General features: G+C 50.7%; 1 protein-coding gene across 10 annotated transcripts in view; it reads right to left on the bottom strand.

The window, feature by feature from the left end:
- Window positions 1–92: 92 nt before the first annotated feature.
- The window catches only part of FAM219A (family with sequence similarity 219 member A), a 55,174-nt gene continuing 40,217 nt past the window's right edge, over window positions 93–15,049 (bottom strand). For 2 of the 10 annotated variants that reach the window (XM_073806049.1, XM_033857938.2), the window contains exons 2-6: window positions 7,686–7,785; window positions 4,646–4,748; window positions 4,311–4,391; window positions 3,631–3,685; window positions 93–3,105 (exon numbers count right to left, since the gene is read on the bottom strand). In XM_073806049.1, coding sequence (XP_073662150.1) covers window positions 2,947–3,105; window positions 3,631–3,685; window positions 4,311–4,391; window positions 4,646–4,748; window positions 7,686–7,785 — 498 coding nt within the window. In that variant the 3' untranslated portion in view covers window positions 93–2,946. Of the gene's footprint in view, window positions 3,106–3,597; window positions 3,686–4,310; window positions 4,392–4,645; window positions 4,749–7,685; window positions 7,786–13,441; window positions 13,600–15,049 lie in introns of all 10 variants that reach the window. The other 8 variants (XM_073806050.1, XM_033857941.2, XM_033857940.2 and 5 more) reach the window with 7 other exon arrangements.

The raw sequence follows: 15,049 nt of genomic DNA, 5'->3' as shown, positions 1-15,049 counted from the left end.
GAGGTAGGGTGAAAGGCGCATTCAGACGATTGGTCCTCTGCCCTTCCCGGCCCATCTGCCCCTTGCCCGCACCCCAGGTAGGGAGCTGAGGCTGGCTTGTTTGATGCTTTTAATATCATTATTTGTGTTACACGATACACAACCAAGGATGATGGTCAATACTGCGATGGAAATGTTAAAAAAAATTTTATACACGGCTCATGTCTTCCACACACCTTCCTGGAAATAAATTAGTGAGCACGGAGAAACGGCTGGCTGGCAGCCAGAGCTGAGGGTAGAGGGAGTGTTAAGGCAGTATCTACAAGGGGCAAGGGTGGCAGGGGGCAAACTAAGGCCTCGATTCCTCCCCTCCAACCTCCCCCACAGGGAAGGAGGGAACCATGCACTTTCCCTAGACCCAGAAAGTGCTGGCTGCCAGCTTCGTACTTCTCTCCGCTACACTTGCTACACTGCCTCAGCTAGAAGCCCTTGCCTGCCAGGGAATTAGGTATATCTTGTGGGGAGGGAGCCTTTCCCTTATTCCTCAGGGCCAGAGAGGTTAAGCAGTGGGCCAGAGTCACACAGCATGTCAGCAGCAAAGGCAGCAGTCTAAGTGAGCCTTGGCGGGGGCCCTGCCTGGAAAAGAGGAGGTACCCATGTTCTCGAAGGGTGAGTCAAGGAGGCGGGGGGTGGTGGTGGTAGTAGTAGTAGGAAGCTTGGTTTTGGGGCCCAGATGACAGGGGGTGGGTATGCTGACCGGGGCGGGGGTGGGGTGGGGAGAAACAGGCTCAGGTGGGGGCCAGTACGGGCCGTGTGAGTCCTGCAGGTGTCTTCTCCGTCCTTGCCTCCCTTTGGCATTTTCTCATCATCTAACCGGGGTTCCTGCACTGGAGGAGTTAGGCGTGGGTTGGAGGAGTTGAGGGTGGAGAGCTGCACCTCAGCACTCAGGAGCTGGCAGTCCCTGGGTGTGGTGCAGGGAGAGGTGCTACCCCTCCTAAGCCAGCAGCCTTACTCTCTCTTCTCACTGCCCTTGCCCCCTTCCAACTCCCACCTCCCAGGACTGGCAGCCAGGAACTGGGCTGTGTGTGTGTCCTGTGCATGCTGGCAGCATGTGAGTGGTATATATTAGAGTGGATTGGCCAGCACGTGGGGGAGGTCAGCATGGAGGAGTGGCCCTGGGATACGGGGTTTGTGCGGCATAGACCTGACCAGGCGTGGGCTATCTGTGCTTTTGCTTTCCTTTGCACGGGGCAGATCTATACTGCCCAGGCCCAGGGGAGGGCCTTGGTCACCTTCTCCCTCTTGATTTTCATCCTCAGCTTTTCTAGCCACCACCCCCACCCCTGCCACCACTGAGAAACAGCAGCAGAAGCAGTAGTACATACATTCTGACTCTCAGACACCCACACAGCTACACACACCATAGATACTCACATACACGTGCACAGACACACACAGACACACACTCACACATTTCCCAAAAGATCCGATTGTACTCAGGCATACACAGGTCCCACAGGAACTTCCCCCTCTCTTTTCCACCATAGGAGGAAGCAATGAATGATATGCAACTCAGGAAGCCACCAGATGTACTCAAAAGACAACAGAGACCTCCTTATCCACCTCCACAGAAATTCCTATGAAGAAATGCCTTCAGGTTTGGAAGAGCCTTAAAAATAATTTCAGATGCCGCTCATTGTACAGTGGAGGGAACTGAAAGCCAGAGAATATAAATGGCTTGTTGGAGGTAACGGGGAGAGTGCCGGAGCCTTCTGACCGCCAGCCCACTGCACTGCTGAGCAGCCTCTCACACCGTTAACAGGCCACACAGTCACTTCCCCACCGCAGACGCCACAGACATCTGGAGACACAGGCCCAATGCAGAGATGCAGACACACGCCCTCACAGCCCCAGGCACACACACGTTCTGCCAAGCTGTCCCTGCCGTACACATGCAGCCACTGTGTTCTCTTAGGCTTGCTTCCTTGAAGATTCTTCCTGGGAAGCAGCCTCTGGGATCTTGGGCTAGAGTGAGACCGGAATGGGGCATTCGAGGCCAGCCTTAACAGCCTTAACTCCTGCTTCCAGCCCGGGACAGAGACCAATGAATGGAACAGAAGTGTAAGTGTGTGTGTGTGTGTGTGTGTGTGTGTGTGTGTGTGTGTGTGTGTGTGTGTGTGTGTGTGTGTGTGTTGGGTGGGGGGATGAGGCAGGGCACAGAGAGACAGATGCATTAGTTAGGGGCAGGTGAGGGCAGATCATACCACCCTAAACTCTGGCTGTCTGTAACGCCCACCTCACCCTCCACACAATCCAGAGAGCAAGGAAGGGGGTGAATGAGGCAAAGAGGAGAAAGAAGGCAGTGATCCCCAAGGGTGGGGGACAATATCCCACTGGGCAGCTTTATCAGGCTTCCCATCTAGAGATGAGGGTAGAAACGCAGATGGTACGTGGGCCAGTAGGGGGGCATGTGGAGGTGGCTCTAAGGGGCTGGGCCCTGCCCCTACTGCCCTGGGCCTTTCTCCTTCCCAGCCCCTTTCCTTGGCTGGTGCTGGGGGATTCATGGCTTCACGTGGGTGGGTCCAAACCCCTGGCTTTGTGATCCCTCCCCCACTCATTACTGTTGGCCTCCCTGCAGTCCAGTCACCCCTTTCCTCTACTGGGCTGCAGCTTTGGGGAGGGGGCAGGATGCTGGGCGAGGTCCCCCAAGTAACTGAACAAACCGCCCCCTCCCCTCCTCAGCACTCCCGGGGGTGGAGAGAGACCCGGTTTTGGTTTCTCCGGCTCCATGAACACACAGAGGTACACGTCCTACCATAGGAGGAAGCAATGACTGTTACGAGGTTGGCGGCTGTAGGGTGCGCGGGGGCCGGGGGCAGGTGGATGAGCTGGGGAGGGGTTGGCCCCTGCCTGGTCCAACCTGGCCCCCGGCGGCCCCACCCCGGCCGGCCGCAGTGGCCCCGCCAGCTACTGAATGTGGCAGGCGGTGGAGGACGTGGCCTGGCAGCACATGCAGGTGGGGTTCACAGACTTGGGGGGGATGAGGTCCAGGTCCTCATCGTCGGGGATCTCGTCTAACCGGTAGCCGTCCTTCAGCAGCTGGATGTTCAAATCTTGGTTGATCTGCTGTAGGCAAAGGGGAGGGAGGTCAGGCTCGGGACCATCTGGAGGCACCACGCAGGGCCGGGGCCACATGCCCAGGCCATCGGCGCCCATCCTGTTGCATCCTAGGTCTCTCCAAAACCCCAGGCTTTGCACCTCCTCGGCCCCAGCCTCAAGCACGGGGCCCCACCCCGCTACACACCGCACCCCATTCTAAGGGCAACTTCCCCCCTTAGGTCCTGCCTCTATTCGGGCCCTGCCCTCATTTCAGGCCCACTCCCGTAAGGTGTCGTCTAGGTAAGGGCCCTGTTCCTGCTCCAACCCGGGTCCAAGCCCCGTCCCTAACCCTGGGCCCCCGGCACTAGAGGCGGAGTCCAAGGCCTCACCTTTCTTTCCGGCCAGATCTTATCCCAGGCCCCGCCCCCGCATGGGCTCCGCCTAGCTTTGCCCACTGCTCCCCTCAGGGTGTGATTTGGCGTTGGCCCCACCCCTTCTCTTGGAGGTGGGCCTGCTTACGTGTGTTTAGGACAGGAAGGGATGGGGCCTCACCTCAGCAGAGGAGTAGCCAGAGGAGGAATATCTGGACATGTCAAAGTCATCATCACTGGCCGCAGGGGAAAGAAGACAGAGAGGAAGTGACTCCCAGATATTAAATAGAAAACTCTCTTTACCTTCCCCCACCGCCATCAGTCAATACCTCACCCCTCCCCAACACTTCCAAATAAACAGCACGGTCTCAGTAAAAACGGTGCTTGCTGTGCGAATGCAGTTTCAAGACAGGTTCCCTAGCTCCACCCTTCTAAATTAATTGCCCCCCTTAGCCTCCTAAATCCCCCAGAGCCCTCCCTCCTTTTTTTTCTAGGCTCAAATTACCCTGGTTTGTTGGGTTTTCCCAAAGTCCAGATCTAGCCAGGTATGTTCCCAGCAGTAGGGCGCCTTCCTCAGAGGGGGCAGGGTGCCATGCAAGGCATCAGGGCCCATTTTAGGGGCAGCCATTGGATCAGCTGTCCCAGGACAGCAGCAGATTGCATAGTTGCCTTTTCCTCTCTCTGCTCTCCCCCACCTCCAGGTAAAAAGTTCCATTCCTTGCGGGGGTTCACAATTGGAGAGGTCCGGGCTGAGGAACACCCCAATTCCGACAATATAGCAAGTACGTCCTGTACAGCCCACTTGTGTGTTTGCACAGGCTGCTGTGGCTTGCCCGGCTGCCCCAATGTCTCTGTACACACCTGTCCGTGTCAAGGGCTACCAGTGGCTTCTCGTCTGGGCTCTGGTCAAGCGAGGAGTAGCCTTTATTGGGGACGACCAGCCTGGGTGGAGAATTGTGGGGACTGGATTGGCAACTGAAGCACACAAGCCTGGTGAGGAACTGGGTTAGGACGTGCCGACCACCTCCCTCACCCCTACGCCACCCTCGCCACCTTGGATCCTGGGAGGCCCTCTCCTCTCAGAGAGGAGCTGAGCCTGAGGAGGGAGGGAAGATGGGAGGCTCGGAACCAGCAGAGATAGGTGCTGGCTGGCAGGGCCCTGGTAGGGTGGAGCGGGGCGGGGGTGGGGCCTCTACCTTGTCCGGGCCATGACATTGTTCTTCTTGGGTTGCTGGTTGACGGGGCTCCCCATGCTGCCATTCTTCAGGGAGCCCTTCCGGGCCAGCTCCCGCTGCTTCTCTGCAGGGGAACATGGGAAGGAAGCTGTGTCCTGCCCCCAGGGGCACCCTGCCTTACTGTTCGGGGCAGCCTGGGCTGGGCCTCCATGGTGAAACCCCTTGCTTCTCTAAGAACTGAGGCAGGGATCCAACTCCAGGCCCTGCTGCTCGGGAGAGACAGTACTTGGCTCTGCACAACCTGAGGCAGATAGTGAGGGGGCAACATGAGGAGGCTGACCCCTGTCTTCCAGGAGCTGTACTCCCAAGTTGGGCAGCTAGTGTGTGCTTGATTCCAGAGAAAGGTTGGAGCAGGAAACATAGAGCAGAAGGATGACAGGGCTTCCTGCAGGTGACACCTTGAGATGGAGAGAGGATGGCATTCTAGTAAGGAGGGAGAGTGTACAGAAAAATGCACTTAGAAGTTGAGTGTAATAAGTGTGGATGTGGATGGGATGGAAGGGTGAAGATGGAGGGAGGTCAGTTTAGAAAAGTAGGATACATTTATTCAGTCATTTATTTATTCAGCAAACATCTGTGTCACCAGTCATGTCTCAGGTCCTGTGCTAAGCGGCTGGGGGCTCCCTCTGATTACAGACTCAGAGCATGAAGGCCTTGAATGCCAAACAGATGAGTTAGGGATTAATGCAGAAGGAAAAGAAGCCACTGAAGGTTGTAGAGTGGGAGGGGCAGATGGGGCTGGCAGGGTAAGGGGCAGGAGGCTGGGGGAGCCCCTCTGCCTAGACTACTTCTGACTCATCTGTCAGCCTCTGAATTCTCTGAGGCTCCATAGCCTACCAGATTCATGGGGCTGGCAACCAGGTGACCCATTGCCTCATGTGTGGCCCTGTTACCAGTAGCCAGTTGCTGTCTGGGCCCTAGAGGAGGCCTGGCTACCCATTCCTCCTTGTCATTTCAGCCCCGATGTTGGAAAAAGGACTGCCAGGGGAAAGCTCTCATAAAATAACCACAAGCTCCAGAGAGGAAGGATGGGATGGGCATTTCCAGCTACTGTGACTCTGGAATTTCCTCGACCTCCATGTCTCCGTGTCTCTCATCTCCCAGTCTCTAACCCTCTTTCTTTGCCACTGCTCACCTAACTCCCTCAAACCTGCCTCCACCTCCTTTCCAGCAGGCAGCACCTGCCGTTACCACCCCAAGCCTCTAGGGGGTGCAATTCGCCTTAAAGTTCCTGGTGGGGATTTTCCTCAGTGCAACTGGAACGAGGTTGTGAATTTTCTAGAGGAGCTTTGGTGGTAATGTAATGGGCAGGACAAAAAAGTGTCATTTTATTTATTTTATTTTATTTCTTAAGTGTTATTTAAAAAGCATGTTGGAATTGTTTGAAACAAAAAATGCTAACAATAAACTGGGAAAACCAAACTACAGACTACCATGCAACTATTTAAAAGAATGAAGTCATTCTCTATATACTGATATTGGAAGGGGTTCTAAGACATTAAGTGGAAAACAAAAACAAAAACGAAAAAAGTTTCAGAAAATATGTACAGTATGATACCTCTTGTGTTAAAATAAAAAATAAAATGAAAAAACTAAAAAACGCTTGGAATGATGATCTCTGGGGAGGAGAATATGACAGGCGAGAGTAAAGGAGAAGTTATACTTGTTAAAATATTTGTATTGTTAAATTAAACAATAATAAGCAAATAAAACTGGCTACTCAAAAACAGTTTGAGTTTGGTGTCCTGGGACAATGAACAAATTCCACTGAGAGGATTGCTCTCTTGTTTAGAAAAACAGCCTGAGGGGCTCCCCGGATTTGGTCTGGAAGGAGAAAAACAAGGTTAACAAAAAGCTGAATAACATAACAGGACTCTGTGAAAAGGAGTCCTGGCAGCTGCAGAGGGAGAATGTTTTAGAACAGATGGGAAAAGGTTCTCAGGACTAAGGAGGGGTCCAGTATTTGATGGACAGCTGGAGCCTGAGGAGAAAGATGGGCAGGAGGGTGGCAGGGATGGCAGAGAAGTTTTGAAGGTAAGTGACAGCCTGTATTTAATTGTTAACTCTTTCCTGGATGCACTATGTTATAACTTCTCTTCGTGAAAACAAATTTTTATTTTTTTATTTTTATATTTATTTATTTTTGGCCGCACCTTGTGGCTTGCGGGATCTTAGTTCCCTGACCAGGGATCAAACCCAGGCCCTCGGCAATGGAAGCACGGAGTTCTAACCACTGGACCGCTAGGGAATTCCCGAAGGCAAATTATTAATTACAAGCCTGTTTATGCATGGCAGCCTTGGGTGAGTGAAACTGGTCCCTGAAGGGAGAGACGCAGTGTTCGGCGTAGGGTGAAGTGACAGCAGCAGCTGCAGGAGCTCTGGGCAATGGTTGGGAGACATGTGACTTCAAAGGAGCAGGCTGTAGCATAAACTGACTTTGGAGTGGACATGAGATAAACCCTCAAGGGAAAGGTGACCCTGGAAAGTGGGGGAGAGATTTGGGTTTATTAAGAAACTATGGGAAAGCTCCCCCAAACAGGAGCCGATGAGATCCTGAGATCTCCAGATAGGCTGACACAGGAATGGGGAGAGGGGCTCAGCTTCTAGGTTTGGGGAGCCTCATTCCTTTCTACCCCTCAGACACAGCAACTGACACCCCACCTCTAAGGCAGCTTCCTCTTAGCCTGGTCCAGTGTTGGATGGGACTGCCAACCCACTCTCTGGGGTTCCATGCTTTCACCCCTGCAGCTATCCCCTGGAATACCTGGAGCTTTCTTGGCCTCAGAGATGCCTCTAGAGTTCTGGGCTCCTGTAGAGAACTGTAATTTCCCTCTTGGCCTTGCAGGAGATAAGGTGCCTGGCGGTGCCAATGACTTGGTGGCTGGAGTCTTGGAATCAGCTAGCCTGAGTTGGTTTATTTGTGGTACCTCATTGTAAACCCAGCCCAGAGCACCTTGTCTGTCCACTCCCCACATTTCCCTCACCCCCCAGACACACTCACCCAGCTTCACTTGGAGCGGGGATGGTTTGTAATTCATGGCTACTGACTCACCCTCCCGGGCGTCACAGTCTCCGTCTGAGATGGAGGCGGCGGCTGGGTCCTGGGGGAGAAAGCAGAGAGATAGGGAGCTGTTAGGAAGTGAACACAGTGGGCTGCTCTCACCTGTCCTCTGGAGGTATTTTTCCCTGGCAGCAGGCAGGGTATTCAGGGAGGGAGGGACAGACCCATCTACCACGGGAGGAAGACACTGAGCTGGGTGGAAGAGCTACTTACGCCCACCTGGGTGTCTATCTTTTAAGTCCTGTGTGATCCACCTCCCCCAGGAAGCCTACCGCAATTCCTTAAACCCAAAGGACCACCTTCTCCAACCTCAGGGCCCTTCCTATGTACTTGTTTGGAAAGGTCTTTCCAGATTCCTGTGAGTTTAAGTCTGCATTAGGTCAGGGTAGGTGCTCCCTGAGACAGGCCTTCTCCCTCTGTTTCCCCTTCACAGGATCCAGAGAACTGACTGTCCAAACCAGGCTAGACTTCAAGGCTGCAGCCACAGCCGTTCTAATGAGGACTTCTCCATTTCACAGATGAGTGCTAAAGAGTGTCTCCTGCGAGAACCTAAATGGTTGGCTGGGAATGGTAGGCGAGAAGACAAATAATGACAAATCAGCTGGTGGCCAGTTAGTCCTGTGTTGCCCACACAGGGCTTGATGCTACAGATGACAAGGAAGGTAGGAAAGCATGTATCCTGTGCGTCGTCCAGGGTCTGCAACTGTTTCGATCTCCCTCACTGCCCTCCTTACTGACTTCTTCCCATTGCGATGGGCGCCGTGCTGCCCAGAGTCCTACTCTAGCCTCACTATTCCCTCCCAAACACCCCAAATCTCTGCTACAAGATCCAGGGCCTTGGCCCACCCTGCCTCAGTCAGTTGGAAGGGGCTGGAGCCATACACATTCTCCCTGAGAAACTAATGACCAACCATTGATACAGGTGCTGCCACCCTAACCATCTGCCTAGGCTCACAGAGTGGTATGCCTAAGGCCTAAGGATTGCAGAGAGGATCCAGGGCTGTGCCTGCTCTGCCTCTGGGGACAGGGAGCGCAGACAGATAGGCAGGCAGAATGCTCCAGGCCCAGGGATCTGAGTGGCTTCTGGTGACCCATCAAGGGAAGGGTATATAGCCATTAGGGTGATTTCTGTTCCCTTTAGAATGAAGCAGTGGGGATGAAAACATGCTTGTCACTAAGGGAAAAGGGAAAAGTCTAGAATGTTTGGGAGGGAAATCCTGGCCTTGTCTATGTTTCCTTAGGCCATTCAGAGTGCAAGGCCCAGGGTGGGCTGTGTTGCCATAGTGGTTTGTGAGTTCCCGAGGGCAGAACCTGGGCCTGTGTCCTCTGCTTCGACTTCCATCCTTAGCTCTCCTTGAGGGGGATGGGACAGGAAGGTAGAACAGGTGTGAGGGGGGGCGGGGAGCTGCAGTGCCTGTATCCCAGGCAACTTCCCATGCCACAGTCTTTCCAAGTCCCTCATCCTCTGCCTCCCTAGCTCAGCTCCTTCTTGGGAGACTGATTACTGGCAGCATCTATCCCCTGCAGCCCTGGAGCAGGAGGCCTCTAGTGGCCTTTACATGCCTCTCTGTGGTCAAAACAGCCTCGCAAGTGCTGCCTGTAGGGAACGTGGAGACATGATGGCTGAGCCCTAGGCTGCAGGGAAGGCTCACTTCCAAAGCAGCCTGAGGGCGGGCTTCTCAAAGGGTAAAACCCATAAAACGTGCCTGTGGAGCCCTACCAGGGAAGCAGTGGCAGATTTCCAATTTCCTCTACTTTTTCTGTAGCATTTGTCACATGTCACACATACCACATCCATTTGGAAATGGTTTCCTCCACTGGCTTCCAGGACACTATGCCCCTTGGCTCATCTTGCCTCTTTGACCATCATCCCTGCCTCCTCCAACAGCTAACTTTAAGAACTCAGGCTCTCAGGCATTTGGGGCTAACTTTCCCTCCTCAGTGCAGATGAGTTCATCAGAGTTTCTTCTCTCAGGCTGGAAGTACTAGGTAGCAACACTGGAGGGAGGTGGTGCAGGAAGGATGGGGGGCTGGGAAGCTGTTGAGCAACTCTGGTCACAGGGACCCACGTGTGGTCCCTGCGGCCACTGGGCAGGTCCTAGTGGCATTTGATCCTTGAGTGAAACTGCCAGTCCCTTTGGTTCAAGAGCCAGGGTGCAAAGCCCTCAACTGAGAGGACCCATGCAAACTCATCATTCAGCATCTCCCCGTCATTGTCCATGATAGAAGGCCATCTTAGTGGCAGGAACAAAGATCTCTGGCACTGTGCCTGCAAACTCAATCCTTTACTATGGGCTTCCTGTATGTCTTTCCTGAGACATGCAGCCAATGCACCATGACCATCACATGGAAATGTAATCAGGGAGATTAAATGTGAAATATTCATGAATATAAGTATCAGAGAGGAGTCCAGGCAGAAGGAAGCATCTGGCTCCAAGAAATCAGGGAGAATTTAAAATGCCCCCCAAGGACACCTGACAGGAGTTAGCTAGATCCAGGAACTAGAGTGGCGATTAGCAAGATTATTAATAAACACTCAGCAGAGACAGACATTGAAATGCATCTCTAACAGCAACCTGTGTTTCTACAACCCTGCATACAAATTCTCCAAAGACTACAGAGATGATTAATAGCTCAGTCTCACTGTTTCTGAGACAGAATATATAGGCTAATGGCCAATGCAAAGCCAGTATAACTAGAGGAAGGAAAAAGTGCCAGAAGAATCTTTAAGAGTTAGTCTGGTCCAGTGCTTTTCATTCAACTGTGTTTCCTGAGCCCTGTGCCTTGGGCAGGGCTGAGTGAGAGAGGAAAGTAATAGGAGGGGATCTGGCTTGCCTTCAACCAGAATAGATCCGTTTTGATTTCATTTACATATCAGCCTTTCTTCAAGATTTTGGTTGAAGAAAGGGTTTTATTGCTTTTTTAAAAAGGGTGGGGGAGGGGTTTAAAACACATTGATTTAGTCAAATCTTTTAAAAATGCTTTACTATAGAACTTATTAAATTTACGGGAAAACAGAGAAAACAATACAGGGAGACCAGTTTAGACTATTCTTTTAAAAAATCCTGGGGACTTCCCTGGTGATCCAGTGGATAAGACTCTGCACTCCCAATGCAGGGAGCCTGGGTTCGATCCCTGGTCAGGGAACTAGATCCTGCAATGCATGCTGCAACTAAGAGTCCGCATGCTGCAACTAAGAGTCCACATGTTGCAACTAAGGAGTCCGCATGCTGCAACTAAAGATCTCTCATGCCGCAACAAAGATCCCGCATGCCAAAACTAAGACTTGGTGCAGCCTAGATAAGTGTTTTTAAAAAGTTTAAAATCCTCTAAAATTTAAAAAAAAAAAAAGATCCCTCTTTAAAAAAGAAAATCCTGGCTCCTCCGTTTACTAGCTGTGTGATCTGGGATTTAGTTTCCTCATCTGTAGAGTGGGACTAATACTAATACCTATGTCAAAGGTTTCTGTGAGGATAAAGTGATACTATGTAATCTAGTGCTTACTATGTAAGCATTTAGAATAGTAGTTAGTATACTACATACTGAGCACTACATTTGTGCTAGCTATAAAGTTTTTATTAGTACAGGCTCCGTGGGACCCACACAATCATGAACAATGTGCCCTGGCAGTGACTGATCCACAGCAGCAGCCCTGGCACCACACATGTGGGGGCCTGGCTTATGTGCGAAGGTGTCTGTGGAATAGATGCTCCCTCCACAGAGGGAGGAGGGGCCTGATCAGGGGGCATTCTGTCTTCTCTCTCGCCTCACTTCATTATGCTGCATTTCTCTCACTTATTTAAGAGTGGTAGGCCTGGGGCTCATAAAGATAAACAGAAACAGGCCCATCCTTGAGGAACTCCCAGTAATTATCAGTAAATGTAACAAGGGCCATAAAAGTAGAGGGAAAGGAACAAAGAAGTCAGAGAAAACTTCACAGAGGAAGACACTTGAAAAGATCTCAAAACATCAGTTCACCAGTTAGCTTAAGAGGAAGGAGGAAGGATGTTCAGGGAACATCTGCAAAGGCTCAGAAGCCTGAAACAAGCATTGTATATTCAAGGAACAGTATTTTGCTATAGTTGAAATCTAGAAGGCATGATGAAAAGTGGCAGGAAATAAAGTTGTGGGGCCAGGAGGGCTCAGACTGTGGGAGAGGATGGGTCTTGATTTTGTTCTTTACTCAGAATATGATGGGGAGGGCTTCCTTGGTGGCTCAGTGGTTGAGAGTCCGCCTGCCGATGCAGGGGACATGGGTTTGTGCCCCGGTCCGGGAAGATTCCACATGCCGTGGAGCGGCTGGGCCTGTGAGCCACGGCCGCTGAGCCTGCGCGTCCGGAGCCTGTGCTCTGCAGTGGGAGGGGCCACAACAGTGAGAGGCCCGCGTACAGCAAAAAAAAAAAAGAATATGATGGGGAAGCCAGTGAAGCCTTGAGTGGGGGAGTAACATGATCAGATTTGAGGTGGAGAAGGACCCTCTCAGAGCCATATAGAAGATGGAGGGGAAGGGAATGAGACTGAAGGTCAGAAAACTACTGCAACAGTGCCAGCAGGAGATGACAGGGACCTGAGCTAAACAGAAGCAGAAGATAAAAGGCCAGAAAGGAGGATGTTAAAGAGGGTAGAGTAGACTTTAGAGATAAGATGTAGAAGAAAGAGTCCAGACATTCCTAGTTTTCTGTTTGGAGTAATTGGGAAAGGGGCGCTAATTACTAAAACAGACAATGCAGGAGAAGGCATAACTACACTCAGGGAAAATTAGATGAGCTCAGTATGGGACATGTTGAGCCTTGAAGTGGCTTTTGGACACTTAGATGGCATCATTAGTCAGTAGGAACTGAGGTTTGGGATCTCAGGAAAGAGATGTGGACTGGTGGTGGTGGAAGCCCACAGAGGAGAATAAGTCTTCTCAGGAAGAATGAGCACAGTGAAAAGAGATAGGAGCCAAGAATGGAGTCCTGAGGAGCATCCAATCTTAGGGAATGAGTGGAAGAAGAAGACTGAGTAGGAGCAGAAAGACGAGATGTAGAAAAAGATCTAGGGAGACCTTCAAGTAGTTTCAAGGTGGAAGAAATCAACAGGGTCAAATAAACACATGAGTCTATAAGATAAAGACAATATTTAGAAATAAGGAAGTCACAGGTGGCCTCAGCAAACAGAGTTTTGGTTGAATGGTAAGAACAGAGCCCAGATTCCAGGGGATTTAGGAGGGAATAGGAGATGAGGAAGTAGAGACAGTGAACACAGGCTATTTTTTCAAGGAGCTAAACTGAGAAGAGAAGGAATGAGAGTGAATGACTGTCAGAGGGAGCTTTGGAGCTGAAGGACTCTTTGGAGCTAGGGAACACCTGACCACTGTCCTAGACTGAAGGGAAGGAAGCTGGGTCAACAAGGAGATGTTTGATGGAGCATGGTCTTTGAGGAGTCAAGAGAAGATGGAACCAGAATCAGACCAGAGGAGGAAGGCTCCTTGCTGAAATGGAAGGGAGGTGAAGATGGGTGGGGGATGCAGATAACATGGAGGCAGAAAGGTGGGTGGAAAGGTAAGGGAGTTCATTCCTAAAAGCCTAGTTAAGTAAAGAAGGGGGTGAATGCTAAGGGATTGAGGAAAAGAGGGACACTTGGTGGCTAGCCAGGAGTGGAAGGAGATCAGACTGGTGGGGGTCCCAGCTACACAATCCTCATCTTTCACCCACCCTTGATCTCATCTTCAAGATGAAAGGTACTCTCCGTGGTGCTGAACAATTCTGCCTTTGTCTTGTGGACTGAGCACAGATGATTCAAACGACATGATTCAATTTTCACTTTCCCACAGGAAAGGTAACTTCTGTCCTCACCTTCAAGCACTAATTTTCTGGAAGATGGAAATTGAAATGGATTTAGAATGAGATATGAAGAGGGAAAGCGCTTGCACCAACATTATCTAAACTTTCTTCCCCTAACACACATGAATTTTCCTCTAGTTTTAGGAGGGAGTTGGTGGAGGCAGTTCTGAGTTATGAAATACTGAAAGGCTACCTCTGGAATAGAGTCATGTCTGTACCTTGTTCAATTCCCCTGGGTGAAAGCAGGAAGCAGGACAGAATTAGAGCAGGAACAGGGCCAGGAAGAAAGGTAGTGCTGACAAGGAAATGGGAAAACAGGGAAAGATCTGGAGATCAGGCCACTCTCTGACAGGTAGATGATGCAAGATAGGGTATCAAAGACCAACTCTGTTTCTGTCACAACTTGTTCGGCTCAGAAGCTACCTGGGGCTGTGGTCCCCTGCAGGGTTATGCCACTCCCCAAAAACATCTCTTGGCAATGGGTGGTAATAAGCATGTTTAGACATCAGTATTTAGAGGGAGATCCCAAAAAGGCAACACTATGCCTTTGTATCCAATGTCCATGGCTTGGCAGAAACCTAACCTCCAGTCCAAGAATATTCAGTACCAGTCTAGGCATTGGTTAGACCTCTCTACTTCCCTGAAGATGGCTGTTCATTCAGCCTCTAAGGCATTCATCTCTCTCTGACTCAACATCTCAACATGAGAATTAATTGGCCAACCTCACACTGGTCAGAATGGCCATCATCAAAAAATCTACAAACAATAAATACTGGAGAGGGTGTGGAGAAAAGGGAACTCTCCTGCACTGTTGGTGGGAATGTAAATTGATACAGCCACTATGGAGAACAGTATGGAGGTCCCTTAAAAAACCAAAAATAGAGCTACCATATGACCCAGAAATCCCACTACTGGGCACATCATATACCCCGAGAAAACCATAATTCAAAAAGATACATGTACCACAATGTTCATTGAAGCACTATTTACAATTGCCAGGACATGGAAGCAACCTAAATGTCCATCAACAGATGAATGGATAAAGAAGATGTGGTACATATATACAATGGAATATTACTCAGCCATAAAATGGAACGAAATTGAGTTATTTGTAGTGAGGTGGATGGACCTAGAATCTGTCATACAGAGTAAAGTAAGTCAGAAAGAGAAAAACAAATACCGTATGCTAACGCATATATATGGAATTTAAAAAAGTGGTACTGATGAACCTAGTGGAAGGGCAGGAATAAAGACGCAGACGTAGAGAATGGACTTGGGGGCATGGGGTGGGGGGAAGGGGAAGCTGGGATGAAGTGAGAGAGTAGCATTAACATATATACACTACCAAATGTGAAATGGATGGCTAGTGGGAAGCTGCTGCACAGCACAGGGAGATCAGCTCGGTGCTTTGTGATGACCTAGATGGATGGGATAGGGAGGGTGGGAGGCAGGCTCAAGACGGAGGGGATATGGGGATAT

The sequence above is a fragment of the Tursiops truncatus genome, chromosome 6, assembly GCF_011762595.2.
Source record: "Tursiops truncatus isolate mTurTru1 chromosome 6, mTurTru1.mat.Y, whole genome shotgun sequence".
Lineage (NCBI taxonomy): Eukaryota > Metazoa > Chordata > Mammalia > Artiodactyla > Delphinidae > Tursiops > Tursiops truncatus.
Note: the sequence above shows the minus strand (reverse complement) of the source record. Positions and strands in the feature narration are given on the sequence as shown.